Here is a 15,953-nt window from a genome sequence, read left to right on the forward strand (position 1 = left end):
TACTAGATGGTGTACTGATGTCTGCGCTTTCAGGAGAAATAATCCAGTCAGTTTTCTTAGAGAGCACCTGGGGCTGGAGGGTCTTATGGCCAGGGCTCGGATGTCCAGCTGCACCCAGTCCTCTGCAATTGGTACTAGGCGATCCCGTTCATGCGTTTGGATGTTTTGCATATGTAGGAGAGAGGGACGTAGGCCGCTGCCTAAAAGAGCCCGTGGGGTGGTGCCTTTGGAGACAGCTGATTTTTTCTCCGGCTATACCCAATTGTAAATTCGGTCAGAGGTGGAGAATCATTGGCAGCGGACCAGACTCTCCTCCCCTTGGTGGGCTGAGAGATCACTGCCCCTGCCAGGCCCAATGGGAGATTGACCCCATCTTTTTTTTATTTTTATGATATTTGTTAAGCGCTTACTTTGTACCAGGCATTGTACGAAGCTCTGGGGTAGATTCAAGCTTATCATGTTGGATACAGTCCGTGACCTAAATGGGACTCCCAGTTGTAATCCCTGTTTTGCAGATGAGGTAACTGAGGCCCAGAGAAGTGAAGTCATTTGCCCAAGATCACACAGCAGACATGTGGCAGAGCTGGGATTAGAATCCAGGTCCTTCTGACTCCCAGGCAGCTTGGCTCAATGGAAAGAGCACAGGCTTGGGAGTCAGAGGTCATGGGTTTTAATCCCGGCTCCACAACACCTCAGCTGTGTGACTTTAGACAAGTCACTTGACTTCTCTGTGTCTCACTTCCCTCGTCTGTAAAATGGGGATTAAGACTGTGAGCCCCATGTGGGACAACCTGATTACCTTGTATCCCCACTTCCCTAGCGCTTAGAACAATGTTCGGCAAATAGCAAGCGCTTAACAAATACAATCATTATTATTATTATTATTATTATTATTATTATTATCCAATGGGCCATGGTTTCTGACTGCCTTTCCTAGCATTTCTGTGGTTTTCTCAACTAAGAGTCATGCATGTCTGAAAAGTCTTGGGTGTTTCTAAAACCTGTATTTGAACCACTATGAGCTATGCTAAAAAATAAGGAAGATCCAGTATATTCTGATTAATTCACATGAGTTACTGGAAGACAAATTACAGATAATCAGATTGTTATCTTAGAGACTTGTCAGCATAATCTTGTCCTGAAATGTTACTTATGGAGTGTACTGCCAGTCTGGGATTTCAAAGGGCATCAAGTTTGCTTCATTTTTTTAATATTGGTGCTTTTTTTTCCAGTTTAATTCCATTTAAATGTTTCAAATCAGTAAAAATCAGGTTAAACTGAGTAAAGCTCTAAAAATCCATACCTTACTAATCAATTAACATTCAGTTTTAGGAGATCATCATTTACTGCATATCCTGAACTAATTTCCTTTCTAAGCAATGTTTGGAATATCAGATGCTTCGCTATGAGGTCTCCATCTACAGATATAAACAAAAATTTTAGCTTTTACAGTTCTAAAGTTACATTTAAGGAGATAATTATTGCAACTTCATAGTTGCACCATAGTAATGATTTGGTCTGAGATCTGGTCTGGGAATTCATCTTTCTTTTCTCTTTGCTTATGTATCTCTGCTGTACTGAGCCTTGTTGTTCATCCTCTGTTAATGACACTGAGCAAGAATATGTTTTAAATTCACTTGCCCTTAACTGAAATAATAGAGTTAACCACAAAGATTTTTAAAGAAGTATAATTCTGGATAGAAATACTATGTAAGTTATTTATGGGCCAATGCTGTGACCATCTGAAAGCAGACTTAAAAACAGTTACTTTTGAAAAGTATTTAGAGAAAAGGTGTCTTTTGGGTTTTTTTTTGGTTGGAAAAACCTGATTTGATGTTTTATGCCGTTTTTTAAAATGCTCCCAGGAAGGTATCCTGACTAGTGGAACTAACACAGTACTGAGAGTATGGAGGCCTGGATTCTAGTCCAACTCTGTCACTGGCATGTTCTTTGACCTTGGACAAGTCACCTTCCCTGGGCCTCAATTTCCGCATCTGTAAAATGGGAACAATATAGCCTTCTCATGCTCCCTCTTAGATTGTGTGCCCCTTTTTGGACCGGGACTGTGTTTAAACTGATCATCTTAGCCCATAATGGCTCTTGAGTAATTACTTGAAAAAGTTATAAAGCTTAGGGAAGAATTAGGGCAAGTCACTTAACTTCTCGGTGCCTCAGTTCCCTCATCTCTAAAATGGGGATTAAGACTGTGAGCCCCACGTGGGACAACCTGATTCCCCTATGTCTACCCCAGCGCTTAGAACAGTGCTCGGCACATAGTAAGCGCTTAACAAATACCAACATTATTATTATTATTATTATTATTAATTAGATGACTCATGATTTAATGTGTTTCAAAATGTAAATTATCTTCTATTTTTAGGTGGGGACAGCTGAAAAAGTCTATGAAATTTTTACCTCGGACACCATCGATATAGCTTTGAGAAAATCTGCGGCTGAGCAGTTAGCTGTAATTGTGCAAGGTAATATAAATACCCGATTCTCTTCTAACATGGGGTCATGTTCTTGCAAAACTGTACCTTAAGAAGACACACCGCAGTTTTCGCTCTATCTGACATGGCAGACTTGCACACGAAAAAACTGTTTCTTTCACTCTTCCATCACGCTATGTCTAAACAGGTTTATGTCCTTGGATGAAGTCTCCCTAACTCGCTCACAATGCTGTAGTTAAAACATGCATTTTGGGAAAACTAAGCGTCAAACCATCAGTGGTATTTATTGTATGCAGAGCACTGTACTGAGTATTTAGGAAGAGTATAGCACCCCAGAGTTGGTAGACATGATTCCTGTCCTCTAGGAGCTTAATGTCTGAAGGGGGAAAACAGTCTAGAGGAGGAGAACCAGGTGATAGAATGCCAACCAGGGAAGTTAGTTTTCTGTTGACGTTGCTTGGAGGCTCATTTCAAACACTCGAGCTCCATTTCATGTTCTCTTTTTTCTTTTAAATAATAATAATAATGACGATTGTGGTATTTGTTAAGTGCTTACTACGTACCAAGCCCTGTTCTAAGCACTGGGGTCGATACAAGGTAATCAGGTTGCCCCACATGGGGCTCACTCTCTTAATCCCTGTTTTACGGATAAGGAGACAGGTCCAGCGAAGTTGTGACTTGCCTGAGGTCACATAGCAGACGTGGTGGAGCTAGGATTAGAACCCAGGTCCTTCTGACTCCCAGGCCCGTGATGTATCCACTAAGTCATGCTGCTTCCCTTTAACATTAACCCTTGGAAGCTGGGCTTCATGATAATAATAATAATAATGATAATTATTGTATTTGTTAAGCATTTAATAACAGTAATAATAATAATGGCACTTGTTTAGCATTTACCATGTGCCAAACTGTTCTAATCGCTGGGGTAGATACAATTTAACCAGGTTGGACACAGTCCCTGAATCATATGGGGCTCACACTCTTAATCCCCATTTTACAGATGAGGTAACTAAGGCCGAGGGAAGTTATGTGACTTGCCCAAGGACGCACAGCAGACATGTGGCATAGCCGGGATTAGAACCTAGGTCCTTCCGACTCCCAGGCCAGTGCTCTATTCAGTAAGCCATGCTGCTTCTCATGGTGCCTTGTCCAGTCCAGTTTTTTGGCATCCAGGTTGAGTCTCGACTAGTCTGGACCAACCAATGGCCAAGGCCAAGGCCCCTAATATCTCCCCCCTCCCTCTCCTGCTCGCACCCTCTCCCTCACCCACGTGGGGCTTACAGTCTCGATCCCCATTTTTACAAATGAGGTAACGGAGGCACAGAGAACCCAAGGGACTTGCCCCCGGTCGCATAGCAGAAAAGTGACAGAGCCGGGATTAGAACCCATGACTTTCTGACTCCCAGGCCTGAAACTGTAAGCTCACCATGGGCAGGAAATGTCTGTTTATTGTTATATTGAATTCTCCCAAGCAGTTAGTACAATGCTCTGCACACAGTAAGCACAAAATAAGTATGACTGACTGACCGACCTTCTGCATTCGGAAAGGACTCTTGCTAGGAAGAACAGAGCAGTCAGCAGAACTGATTTTCATGCCTATGGGAGAGAGGTGGCTTTCCCTTCTGCAGCTCCCAAGAGCGAGTTGTGTCCCCTAGGAAGGTTTGAATGAGCAAGTAGGTCTTAGCTTCCTACAGCACTTTTCCTCTGCAGAATTCAGAGATCACACAAACCCAATGCACTTTAAAGGAGGAGCTTACTCTCCCACGCGCTTAGTACAGTGCTCGGTATGTAGTAAGCTCTCAGTAAATACAATTAATTGGTTGGTAGTAAGTTTCTATTTCCATAATAGTAATAATAGTAATTGTGGTATTTTGTTAAGCGATTACTATGTGCCAGGCACCGTACTAAGCGCTGGGTAGCGTGGATACAAGCAAATCGGGTTGGATAAGGTACCTGATCTGCATGGGCCTCACAGTCTTAAACCCCATTTTACAGGTGAGGTAACTGAGGCACAGAGAAAACGACTTGCCCAGGATCAGACAGCATCTCTGGAGCATCTTTCCAATTAAAGCATAAGTCGCACAGAATAGACTTCTTTCACCCTTCAATCACTCGGTTTGGATCAAGTCATCCGTATCAGGGACGCATCACCAGGAATGGAGGGCCATTTGTCCTGGGGGAAGATATCTGTGGGCCTCAGTCCAGTTGCTAATGAAGGACTGTGTATGTCATTAAGCACATAAAGTAAATAGAAGCCTGAATAACAAAGCCAAAGATAGAAAGGATGGAGAAATCAAAATATGTGTTTCCCTTTAAAGTACCTCTTCTTAGCTAAGTTAAAAAAAAAAACCCAAAAAACGCTCCATAGGGTACACCATTGCTGTCTTGTAAATTGAGGATCCAATGTTTTATTTGGAAAATGCAGCACTTTTTATTGCCTCTGCATTTACGTAAACCAATCCCTTCTCCTATCGACCCTTTGAAAAATTGAACACGGGTGCAACGTTATTATATTCTGGTGACTCTACCTTCTTTTTTAGATATCAAAATGCATAAAGTGGTAAAGAAGTTGGGTGCAATTGACAAGATACTTGCTTATATCAATGACTGTATAGGCCGAGATGGCAAGGTAAATATATACATTTAAACGCCTACGCACAGTTATTAAAACCGTAATAATAATAGTGGTGTTTGTTAAGGGCCGGGGTAGATAGGTGCTAATCAGCCGAAAGCCGGCCAATCATCCACACCCAGCCAGTGGCTGGTTTTTTGGAGGCTCCTCAGAGAACTCCAGAGAACCCCACTCCTGAGGGGTAGGGAAGACCACATCCAACTTAGTAGATGGCGTCCTCCATGGGGTTGTGAGGGGGAAAAGATTGCTACTGTCTCTGTTGGGGAGGGAGACCAGGTGGCATGGCTGCTCTGAAGGAGTTTTGGTACATACTGGGAGGAGGACAGACAGAGGAGAGGAGGCAAGCCTCTTTGAGGTGCACTGGAAACGACACCGCAGATGTGGAGTGCTAGAGCCATGACGCGCCAGGTCTAAAAGCCACAAGGGGCTTGCACTTGCCTGCAGGAAGATCTGTGTTCTCCTATCCCCTGGCGTCAGAGCCCACTCGAGGCTTCCTAAACCCCAGGTGGGCTGGCATTATCTGGGAACGTCCAAGCTGCCACTTCTTGGTTGGCAGCGAAAATGGCGTCAGGGCTTAGGCAAGCAGCAACCAAGCATTCCAGAAATATAGAGTCAGAGATGTGATAACTTCGGTTGAAATATAAAGTCAGAGATGTGATAACTTCGGTTGAGTTTATGAAACTGAACTTTATTCTGTTTTTTCATTCTTGTCCAGGTATTGGAGTGTATAATGCTGCCATGTCTCACGTTCCTCCGGAAACTAGTGACCGCGGATCCAGTTATACGCCTGTCCCTCTCCCAGCAGCCCTCTGTCCTGCTCTTATTATTCAGAGGTGATCACAAAGAACTCTGCCGTACACTGACGGTCAGATTGTTATTTGAGAGCTTAGAATTTCTATTGAAAGAAAACCAGAATTGAATAAATGATCTCTCATCTCCCTCACACTCCCTTGCACCCCAATTGCCACTTCGGCATGCCTGATTCACTTAAGCACTTGGGTAGTCAACCTGGGGGCACGTCGGTACCCGTCTTTGTCTCAGTGGAAAGAGCCTGGGCGTGGGAGTCGTCGGTCATGGGTTCTAATCCCGGCTCTGCCGCTTGTCAGATGTGTGAATTTGTGCAGGTCACTTCACTTCTCTGGGCCTCAGTTCCCTCATCTGTAAAATGGGGATAATAATAATGTTGGTATTTGTTAAGCGCTTACTATGTGCAGAGCACTGTTCTAAGCGCTGGGATAGGTACAGGGTAATCAGGTAGTCCCACGTGAGGCTCAAAGTCTTAATCCCCATTTTACAGATTAGATGACTGAGGCACCGAGAAGTTAAGTGACTTGCCCACAGTCACACAGCTGACAAGTGGCAGAGCCGGGATTCGAATCCATGACCTCTGACTCCCAAGCCCGGGCTCTTTCCACTGAGCCACATGGGACAACCTGATCACCTTGTACTCTCCCCAGTGCTTAGAACAGTACTTTGCACATACCATCATTAGTATATTTTATTGCTTCTGCCCATCTGCAATTTATTTTAGAACGCGAACTCCTCGAGGTGAGGGACCATATCTACTAACTCCATTGCACTCTCCCAAATAGTAGTAGTAACAGTACTAATACTAATAATAATTGTGATGTTTGTTGACACTTACTATGTGCCAAACATATTCTAAGTGCTGGGGTAGATACAAAGTAATCAGGTCGGACAAAGTCTCTGTCCCACATGGAGCTCGCAATCTTAATCCCATTTCACAGATGAGGGAACTGAGGCACAGAGAAGTGAAGCAGCATGGTCTAATGGGTAGAGAATGGGCCTGGGAGTCAGAAGGTCATGAGTTCTAATCTCGGCTCCTCCACTTGTCTGCAGTGTGATCTTGAGCAAGTCACTTTATTTCTTTGGGCCTCAGTTCCTTCATCTGTAAAATGGGGATTGAGACCGTGAACCCCACGTGGGACAGGGACTGTGGCCAATACGATTTGCTCGTATCCACCCCAGTGCTTAGGACAGTGCCTGGCACATAGTAAGCGCTTAACAAATACTACAATTACTTGCCCAAGGTCACACAGCAGACTTGTGGCAGATTTGGGATTAGACCCCACAACCTCTGATTTCCAGGCCCATGCTCTTTCCACCAGGCTATGCTGCTTCCCTCCACGGCATAAGTGCTCAATAAAGACTGTTGGTTGATATAACTCTTTAGGCTGAAAAGAGCCAGAATATGAATTAAAGTGTCAGCAGGAATGTTAGCTTCGATTCTGGAAAAGCCATCCGTGTTATGTATTGAGCACTTCCGATTTGCAGAGCCCTGGACTAATTCCTTGAGAAAGTACCGAACCATAGTACTGACTCCTTTGCACTGAGGTCTAAATTGAGGATCATTGTAGCCTGGTGGAAAGAGCACAGACCTGGGAGCCGGAGGACCTGGGTTCTAATCCCACATCTCTGCCATGTGCCTGCTTGTGTGACCTTGGGCAATCACTTGCATAGGAATCCATAATGTTTCTTAGCCACCATCTTCAATTTGCCATGGAATTCACTCCTTCTACGTGCCAAAGTTTTGTATGAAATCTCCACTTTTGGTCTTTGAGAATCCCAAAGTGAGGTAAAATATATTTAAAAACAAGGCGGGGAAACATATCTGCAAGCTTCAGAAGTGCTATTTAAAGGGACCTGTTACCTGGAGCAGTAATACCTGAATGGGCAGTTCAGGAACTCAAATGAAACTGTTTTGTAACAATAGTTTGGGTGTATTGTAGGTTCTGTGTAGACTTTGAGCTCACTGTGGGCAGGGAGCATGTCTACCCACTCTGTTGTATTGTACTTTCCCAAGTGCTTAGTACAGTGCTCTCTATACACAGTAAGCACTCAATAAATACCACGGATTGACTTAACATCCCTACGCCTCAGTTACCTCATCTGTAAAATGGGGATTCAATACCTGTTCTCCCTCCTACTTAGACTGTGAGCTCTGTGTGGTACAGGGACTGTGCCTGACCTAATTATCCTGTATCTCCCCCAGCACTTAGATGAGGGCTTGACACTAGGCACTAACAATGCTATTATTTATTATTGTTAGTAGTAGTAGTAATAAAGTATATTTTAAAACAAGGGGGGAAACATATCTGCAGGCTTCAGATATTACTTAAAGAGACCCATGAGCTGAAACAACAATACAGGAACGAGAAGTTAGGAAACTCAAATGAAGCTATTTTTATCAATGAGTTAGGTGTATTGTAGGTTGTGTGTAGACCGTAAGCTCGTTTTGGGTGTGGAACATGTCTACCGACTCTGTTTTACTGTACTTTCCCAAGCGCTTAGGACAGTGCTCTGCACATAGTAAGTGCTCAATAAATACCATTGATTGATTAATTAAAGAGCATCTCTGCAAAATGACTGGCTGAGAAGGCTCAGAATTGAAATTCTATCACCTTTACCCGGACTCGTCTCGGAAGGGTCACTGAACACTTATTCGTGTCTTTGGGACTGCTTTTCCATTCATACATAGTCTTAAACCTAAGATGGTTATGTGTGCTTAGAGTGTTGCTGTCTTGGTTTTCAAATATGTATTTGAATTTTTTTATAATTAACACTTTAAGTTAAAATGTATCACTGATATGCAGTGAGCTTTGGAGTAGAGATATTTTGGGGGATATTGAAGTCTTTTATTCTTTTTGATTCTCCAGTTGCTTTGATCCTTCAAGAAGACTGTGCAGTTGTGACAGAAGTGGCAGCGTTGTTTTGCCTTCTCCTCTTTGATGAAGTTTCAAGAATAGACGTGTGGTAGGTTACGACGGTTTCATAGCATCGGCTCAACCCAGGCTGCCTGACCTCTTCGCCCCAAGGTTGGAAACCAGTAGCGGAGCTGCGCAACTGAAACACAGTTTAAAAGTCAACCGAATTTCTGACACCGTAGATGTGGACTTTTCTGGCATCCGGCCTAGGAATAAACTAGATGAAATAAGAAAACCATTTGGAGCTCAGAAAGCCAATAGGATATTACTAGTTGTTGCTCTTTGCTCTGGGAATACTACCAGAACAAGTCTGTTGCTCATATGGAAGTGTGAGTGCAGACAGAAAATGAAATGGACATTTGGTCTGGCTGGATGGTCTCCCAGTCCATCCCATTATTATATGTTCTGTCTCTTCATTGCGGGGTTTCTTGAAATTTTCCCCAGTGTGGAATGACAGACCCCTGAAAAATGCTGCTGAAAGTCCATCAGTAGTATTGAAAGCAGGGATTGAGTCTTAATTCAAGCTAAGGCTCTCGTTGTCGATCGTCACGTGAACCAAACCTGGTTCTAAGTGGATGCTATTAAAGATATATGACCTGCTTTCTCCTAGGTCCTTGTATTTAGTATACTTAATAGGCAACATTTTAAATTTCCAATTTAGTCCTCAGGAAGTAATAGCTCTTCTTTTTCCCCAGGTGGGCTCTGTAGGGGCGATTGCTTACCGCGATGATCTTTCTGATCTCAACTGGATGTGGAGGCCTAAGCTAGCTGATGGGACTGGAGGTGTTGGGGATGGGGTTAGAAGTTGTGTCCCTAGAGTTATTCTGTACTCTCCCAAGCTCTTAGTACAGTGCTTGGCACACAGTAAGTGCTCAGTAAATATGATTGAATGAATGAATGAAAGGTAGGCCCAAACCAACCAGGCCTGGAGCAGCTTAGTAATTCTCCAAATGACTTGGGCTATGGGGAAGCTTGCTGCCATTTCCCCTGGGTGGCACCTCTCTTAGTGTCCTGGCAACATTCTTCACTTCTCAGCCTGAGTCGTCATTGGCGGCTCCTCTTTGACTTTTATAGCCAGGGTGTTCACACATCTAACAGAGTTAAGCTTCCATGCAAGATGTTTAGCCCGCTCACCACTTGTCTGGTTCCCGGGCATAGTATTGTAACACATTAATAGTTGTTAAGCGCTTACTATGTGCCGAGCAGTGTTTCCACTAGCCCATAGAGCTTCATTACATATTAGAAGATCCTTTTGCCCTTTCAGGCTGACTATTGCTGTAATACTCTAGACCAGACAAAAAACTGGCTAAACGATTTTGTACCGATGCCTTAAAGAGCAGATCAATGTATCTTTGCACGGTTTACTGTATAGGAGGTGAACAAAGTGGCGTGAAGATCCTGGCATGTCAGCCTCAAAATCTGGCCAGTATTTCTTTTATCATTTCATCTTCTAAAAAGCGTGAGTGGAATAAAAGGCTCATATCCATTTTCAAGTGGCGATCAATCAGAGGGTGTTGGGTTTAATTAGAAGATAGATGGTATTAGGAGCTCAGTAATTCTCAGTAATGTTGGATTTTTTTCTCAGTCAATCAGTGGTATTTATTGAGCTCTGTTCTAAGTGCGTAGCACTGCTCTCCCCCTTTGGCTCCACCTAATGCTTGTTTCACCTTCTGGGTGGTGTTTTTCTTTTGTATTTGTTCTTAAGAGCCTTTGAAAATGAGTTTAACAAGTTAATAATTTTACTAGATTGATAAAACTAACTTGAGTCCCTGGTTGAAGAAAACTGGATTCATCCCAGCAAACTTTAAGAAGAGAAATAGAGACCATGAAGCCAAATTGCTTTATGTTTTTTTGTTTCCAATGTGTGCAAGCAGGTCTGACTGTGTGTCCAGTACTTCTGCACCTCCTCTCTTCAGCTTGCCTGTTACAGTGATTAGACGGTAAGGACTTTTCTGTCTTATTCGTGAAGACTAAAATGTGTTTAATTGCAGAGAGGCAACAAGAGATCATTCAATTCATTCAATAGTATTTATTGAGCGCTTACTATGTGCAGAGCACTGTACTAAGCGCTTGGAATGAACAAGTCGGCAACAGATAGAGACAGTCCCTGCCGTTTGACGGGCTTACAGTCTAATCGGGGGAGACGGACAGACGAGACGATGGCAATAAATAGAGTCGAGGGGAAGAACATCTCGTAAAAACAATGGCAACTAAATAGAATCAAGGCAATGTACAATTCATTAACAAAATAAATAGGGTAGTGGAAATATATACAGTTGAGCGGACAAGTACAGTGCTCTGGGGATGGGAAGGGAGAGGTGGAGGAGCAGAGGGAAAGGGGGAAAAGAGGGTTTAGCTGCGGAGAAGTAAAGGGGGGGTGGCAGGGGGAGAAGAGGAGCTCAGTCTGGGAAGGCCTCTTGGAGGAGGTGAGTTTTAAGTAGGGTTTTGAAGAGGGGAAGAGAATCAGTTTGGCGGAGGTGAGGAGGGAGGGCGTTCCGGGACCGCGGGAGGACGTGGCCCGGGGGTCAACGGTGGGATAGGCGAGACAGAGGGACGGTGAGGAGGTGGGAGGCGGAGGAGCGGAGCTTGCGGGGTGGGCGGTAGAAAGAGAGAAGGGAGGAGAGGTAGGAAGGGGCAAAGCGATGTAGAGCCTTGAAGCCTAGAGTGAAGAGTTTTTGTTTGGAGTGGAGGTTGATAGGCAGCCACTGGAGTTGTTTAAGAAGGGGAGTGACATGCCCAGATCGTTTCTGTGGGAAGATGAGCCGGGCAGCAGAGTGAAGAGTAGACTGGAGCGGGGCGAGAGAGGAGGAAGGGAGGTCAGAGAGAAGGCTGACACGGTAGTCTAGCCGGGATATAACGAGAGCCCGTAGCAGTAAGGTAGCCGTTTGGTTGGAGAGGAAAGGGCGGATCTTGGCGATATTGTAAAGGTGAAACCGGCAGGTCTCGGTAACGGATAGGATGCGTGGGGTGAACGAGAGAGACGAGTCAAGGATGACACCGAGATTGTGGGCCTGAGAGACGGGAAGGATGGTCATGCCATCCACGGTGATAGGGAAGTCTGGGAGATCGTTGTCTGTTACAGTGATTATGTTGTTTCACATAAAAATTTACTATGCTCACTTCAATCAAGTAATTAATTGTATTTATTGTGCCCTTACTCTGTGCAGAGCACTGTACTAAGTGCTTGGGAGGGTATAGTACAATGAAATTAGCAGACGCTTTCCCTGCCAATAAGCAGCTCTTTTTCTTCCTTTGTTCTGATCTAAATTGACAGTTATTTACCAGAATAAGCTTTTGGCAATTGAATATGCAAATACCAGGAATCGGAAATTTACAATGCATGGATTCTATGGCTGATTTTATTACCACCTCCTATCCAACCTTCCCTTTTATTTGGCTATCTATTTCTTTGGTGTTTGAAATTTCCAATTTTCTTCTTCAGTTATTTCCATTTTGGCCTGTCAACAGCTAAATGAAAAACTATCTACTGAAGGTCCAGACCAACTAATCTTATCTACTATAATGATCTGACTCTAGATTGTTCTATTAAAGATGCACAATTGGAAAACCTTCTGTGTTTACACTATATACGTGACATTTGAAGTAGTTCATCCTTAGACTGGAAAATTTTTCAAGAAGAAATCTGCAGAGATTTCCCAAACATCGATTTGTTGGAGAGTGCTTGAGGTTGCTCTAATATCGGTTAGGACTTTTCACCTGGACTGACCTTGGAGGCTTTTACCGGCAGTGAGATACTTCGATTAGTACCGTGCTCTGCACACAGTAAGCACTCAATAAATAGATTGATTCATTAGGCTTGATCCTGGTCACAGCTGTATTAAGAGTAGTATGCCAGTTTACACTTTATAACTTGAGAGGGATTCAGAGAACCTGGAAAGTCATCGAAAGGCTTTGGATGATCTAGGAACCAGGACCCTGAGAGTAAGATTGTGACACCCTTCCCACTGAACTAACCAGGGACTCATTTAGCTTCTCGGAAAGCAGCGTGGCCTAGTGGAAGAAGCATGGGCTTGGGAGTCAGAGGACCTGGGTTCTAATTCCAGCTCCTCTACTTAATAACAATAATAATAATGGCATTTGTTAAGTGCTTACTATGTGCCAAGCATCGTTCTAAGTGCTGGGGTAGATACAGGGCAATCAGGTTGTCCCCCGTGGGGCTCACAGTCTTCATCCCCATTTTTCAGGTGAGGTAACTGAGGCACAGAGAAGTTAAGTGACTTGCCCAAGGTCACACAGCAGGCAAGTGGTGGAGCCAGGATTAGAACCCACGTCCCCGACACCTAAACCCGTACTCTTTCCACTATAATAATGATGGCGTTTTTTAAGCGCTTACTATGTACCTTACACTGTTCTAAGCGCTGGAGCACTATGCCGCACTGCTTCTCAATTATGGTATTTGTTAAGCGTTTATTTTGTGCCTAGTACAGTTCTAAGTGTTGGGGTAGATACGGGGTAATCAGATTGTCCCACATGGGACTCACAGTCTTAGTCTCCATTTTACAGATGAGGGAACTGAGGCACAGAGAAGTTTAGTGACTTGCATTTCACTCACTACTCTGTGTCTCAGTTCCCTCATCTGTAAAATAGAGTTTAACATTATGAGCCCCATGTGGGATGTGGACTGTGTCCAACTCAATTGTCTTGTATCTCCCCCAACGCTTAGTACAGTGCGTGGTACATAGTAAACATTTAAGAAGTACCATAAAAAAAGAAGCTTGGAGAATCAGCCCTCCAAAAATGGAGAGTGGAGTTGAGTTTTTTCATGAAGCTTGTATGAAGGTCGTATGCTAACCTGAAACACTGGAGAGGACCTTCACCAGAGGGACTTGAGCACCGTTCCTGGCATGGGCAGGATATATTGGATCCTACCTGGAGAAAGCAAAGGAGGGCAGGACTTCAGTTGAGGGAGGATGTTGTGGGAGAGATGCATGTGTCCTAGCCATCGGGCACGTGTTCAGAGTGCCTTTCGGCTTAACCACAGTTCCGATTTAAATCCTGTAATAGAAATGAAAAATAGTTTTTAGGCTGTTGAGCACTGAGTTCCTTTTTGATCGGGAGACCCAGATATTTTACTATCAACTGTTGACAAGAGGCTAATGTCACCAGGGGCTTTTGTGCTCCATTGATGGTGGGATAATGATTTTGCGATTAATGATTATCAAGATGTTATGACTGCTGACTAGTTGTACATCTCTCCCCAGCATCAGTGGAGTAACGCAAACTTGGTTACTGAGTCCAGTCTCATCAGTTAATCGGTGTGTATTTATTGGGCTCTAACTATGTGCCAAGCACTGTACTACGCACTCGGAAGAGTACAGTACAACAGAGTTGGTAGACTCAAGCCTTCCCTCAAGGAGTTTGTCACCTAGTGATCTACTAATCTCATTCAGACTAATCCTTCAGCCATGCTGGGGATACGAAGTTCACCTGGAAGTTTATTGAACCTTTCAATCAATTGAATTTAGTGAGTGCTTACTGCATGCAGAACACTGTACTGAGCGCTTGGGCGAGTACAGTAAAGCCGAGTTGGTAGACGTTCCCTGTCCACGAGAAGTTTCCAGTCTAGAGGTTAATTTATGATTCCCTGGGGAACTCTTTCTTCTCAAAAACGGCGTTTAAGTGCTTACTGTGTTCCAGGCACTATATTAAGCACAGAGGTAGGTACGATATAATCAGGTGGACACAGTCCCTGTCCCACATAGGGCTCACAGTCCTGGTCTCCATTTTACAGATGAAGTGACTGAGGTACAGAGAAGTTAAATGACTTGCCCAGAGCCACAGAGCAAACAAGTGGCGGGCCTGGGATTAGAACCCAGGTTCTTCTGTCTGTCAGACTTGGGCTCTTTCCACTAAACTGCGCTGTTTGGATTCTGCCTCCGACTGGGGCAACGGAGGAGTCCTCATGGTTAGGTTGTATCGTCTTGCATCCCTAACTTCCTTTGTCATCTCTAACTTTCCCATGTTGGACTGCTTTCCAGTCAGTCAATGAAAAGTTTTTATGTAGCACTTCCTGTGTGCAGTGTGCTGAACTATGCACATGGGAGGGTACAGTGTAATAGAGTTAGGAGACATGATCCTTCTCCTCAAGAAGCATACAGTCTAGTGGGGGAGACAGGCGATCAAAATGCGTGGCAGATGAGGAAGTGGCATAGTATAAGGATCTGTACTAAGTGCTTTGGGGCTGGGTGTGAGATGAGTAACACAGTGCTTAAGGGATACAGATCCAAGGGTAGTGAGAATGCAGAAGGGAGTGTGAATAAGGTGGAGAAATGAGACAGTATTCAAGGAAGATCACCTGCAGAAGACAGGATTTTTTAGTAGAGTATTGAAGGGAAGAATAGATTTAGTAGGGAGAGTAATGAGCTGGAGGCTATGAAAGGAGGGGGAGATCCAGGCCAGAAGGAAGACCTAAGCCAAGGGGACACCAGTGACACAGACGAGATTGAGGTTCAGTGAGTAAGGTCCATGACTTTCCAGTCCCCTCTTGAACCAGCTGATTTTTCACGGGTGGTTGGTTTGCTGGGTAAATTGTAACACTGAGGGATAACTATGGGATGAAAATCATCTTGCACTGTGATTCATTATATTAAGTGGCAAATGGGATTTTGTTCAGGTAAGTTTTTCCTAATGTTTGAAGGTGGACTTAAATGGGGAAAAAGCAAAAAACCTCTAAGTCAAAGTCTTCTCTCATTTTTCTCTAAAGGTACCACCTTCCTTTCCGGGTCCGAGGGCATCACGCCGTCAGCCCGAATTCCCTTGTCCTGCCACTATCTGTTGATTGTTTGGCATTGAAGCCGGTGTCTGATGCTTTGAGAATAGCATGGAATCTGTCGTGGAACCATGGGATTGAAAGCCTGTTACAGAATAGGAGCAGTGGATCAGAATCACAACAGTAAGCAGTGAAACGGTGGTGTTAATAATAATTATCATAAATTATAATTATAAAAATAATGATAATAGTAGTAATAATAATTGTATTAAGTGCTTACTATGTGCCAGGCACTGTACTCAGAGCTGGGGTGGATACAAGCAAATCGGATTGGACGGAGTCCCTGTCCCACGTGGGGCTCGTATTCTCAATCCCCATTTTACAGATGAGGTAACCGAGGCCCAGAGAAGTGAAGT

At 44.0% G+C, this 15,953-nt stretch overlaps 1 protein-coding gene across 3 annotated transcripts in view; it reads left to right on the forward strand.

Annotated features, from left to right (window-relative positions):
- The window catches only part of RTTN (rotatin), a 189,942-nt gene that overhangs the window by 62,336 nt on the left and 111,653 nt on the right, over nucleotides 1-15,953 (forward strand). For all 3 annotated transcript variants that reach the window (XM_029065713.2, XM_029065715.2, XM_029065717.2), the window contains 6 exons: nucleotides 2,381-2,480; nucleotides 4,991-5,079; nucleotides 5,798-5,915; nucleotides 8,760-8,856; nucleotides 10,682-10,747; nucleotides 15,532-15,720. In XM_029065713.2, the coding sequence (XP_028921546.1) occupies nucleotides 2,381-2,480; nucleotides 4,991-5,079; nucleotides 5,798-5,915; nucleotides 8,760-8,856; nucleotides 10,682-10,747; nucleotides 15,532-15,720 (659 nt within the window). The remainder of the gene's footprint in view (nucleotides 1-2,380; nucleotides 2,481-4,990; nucleotides 5,080-5,797; nucleotides 5,916-8,759; nucleotides 8,857-10,681; nucleotides 10,748-15,531; nucleotides 15,721-15,953) is intronic.

Source organism: Ornithorhynchus anatinus, chromosome 5, assembly GCF_004115215.2.
Source record: "Ornithorhynchus anatinus isolate Pmale09 chromosome 5, mOrnAna1.pri.v4, whole genome shotgun sequence".
Taxonomy (NCBI): Eukaryota; Metazoa; Chordata; class Mammalia; order Monotremata; family Ornithorhynchidae; genus Ornithorhynchus; species Ornithorhynchus anatinus.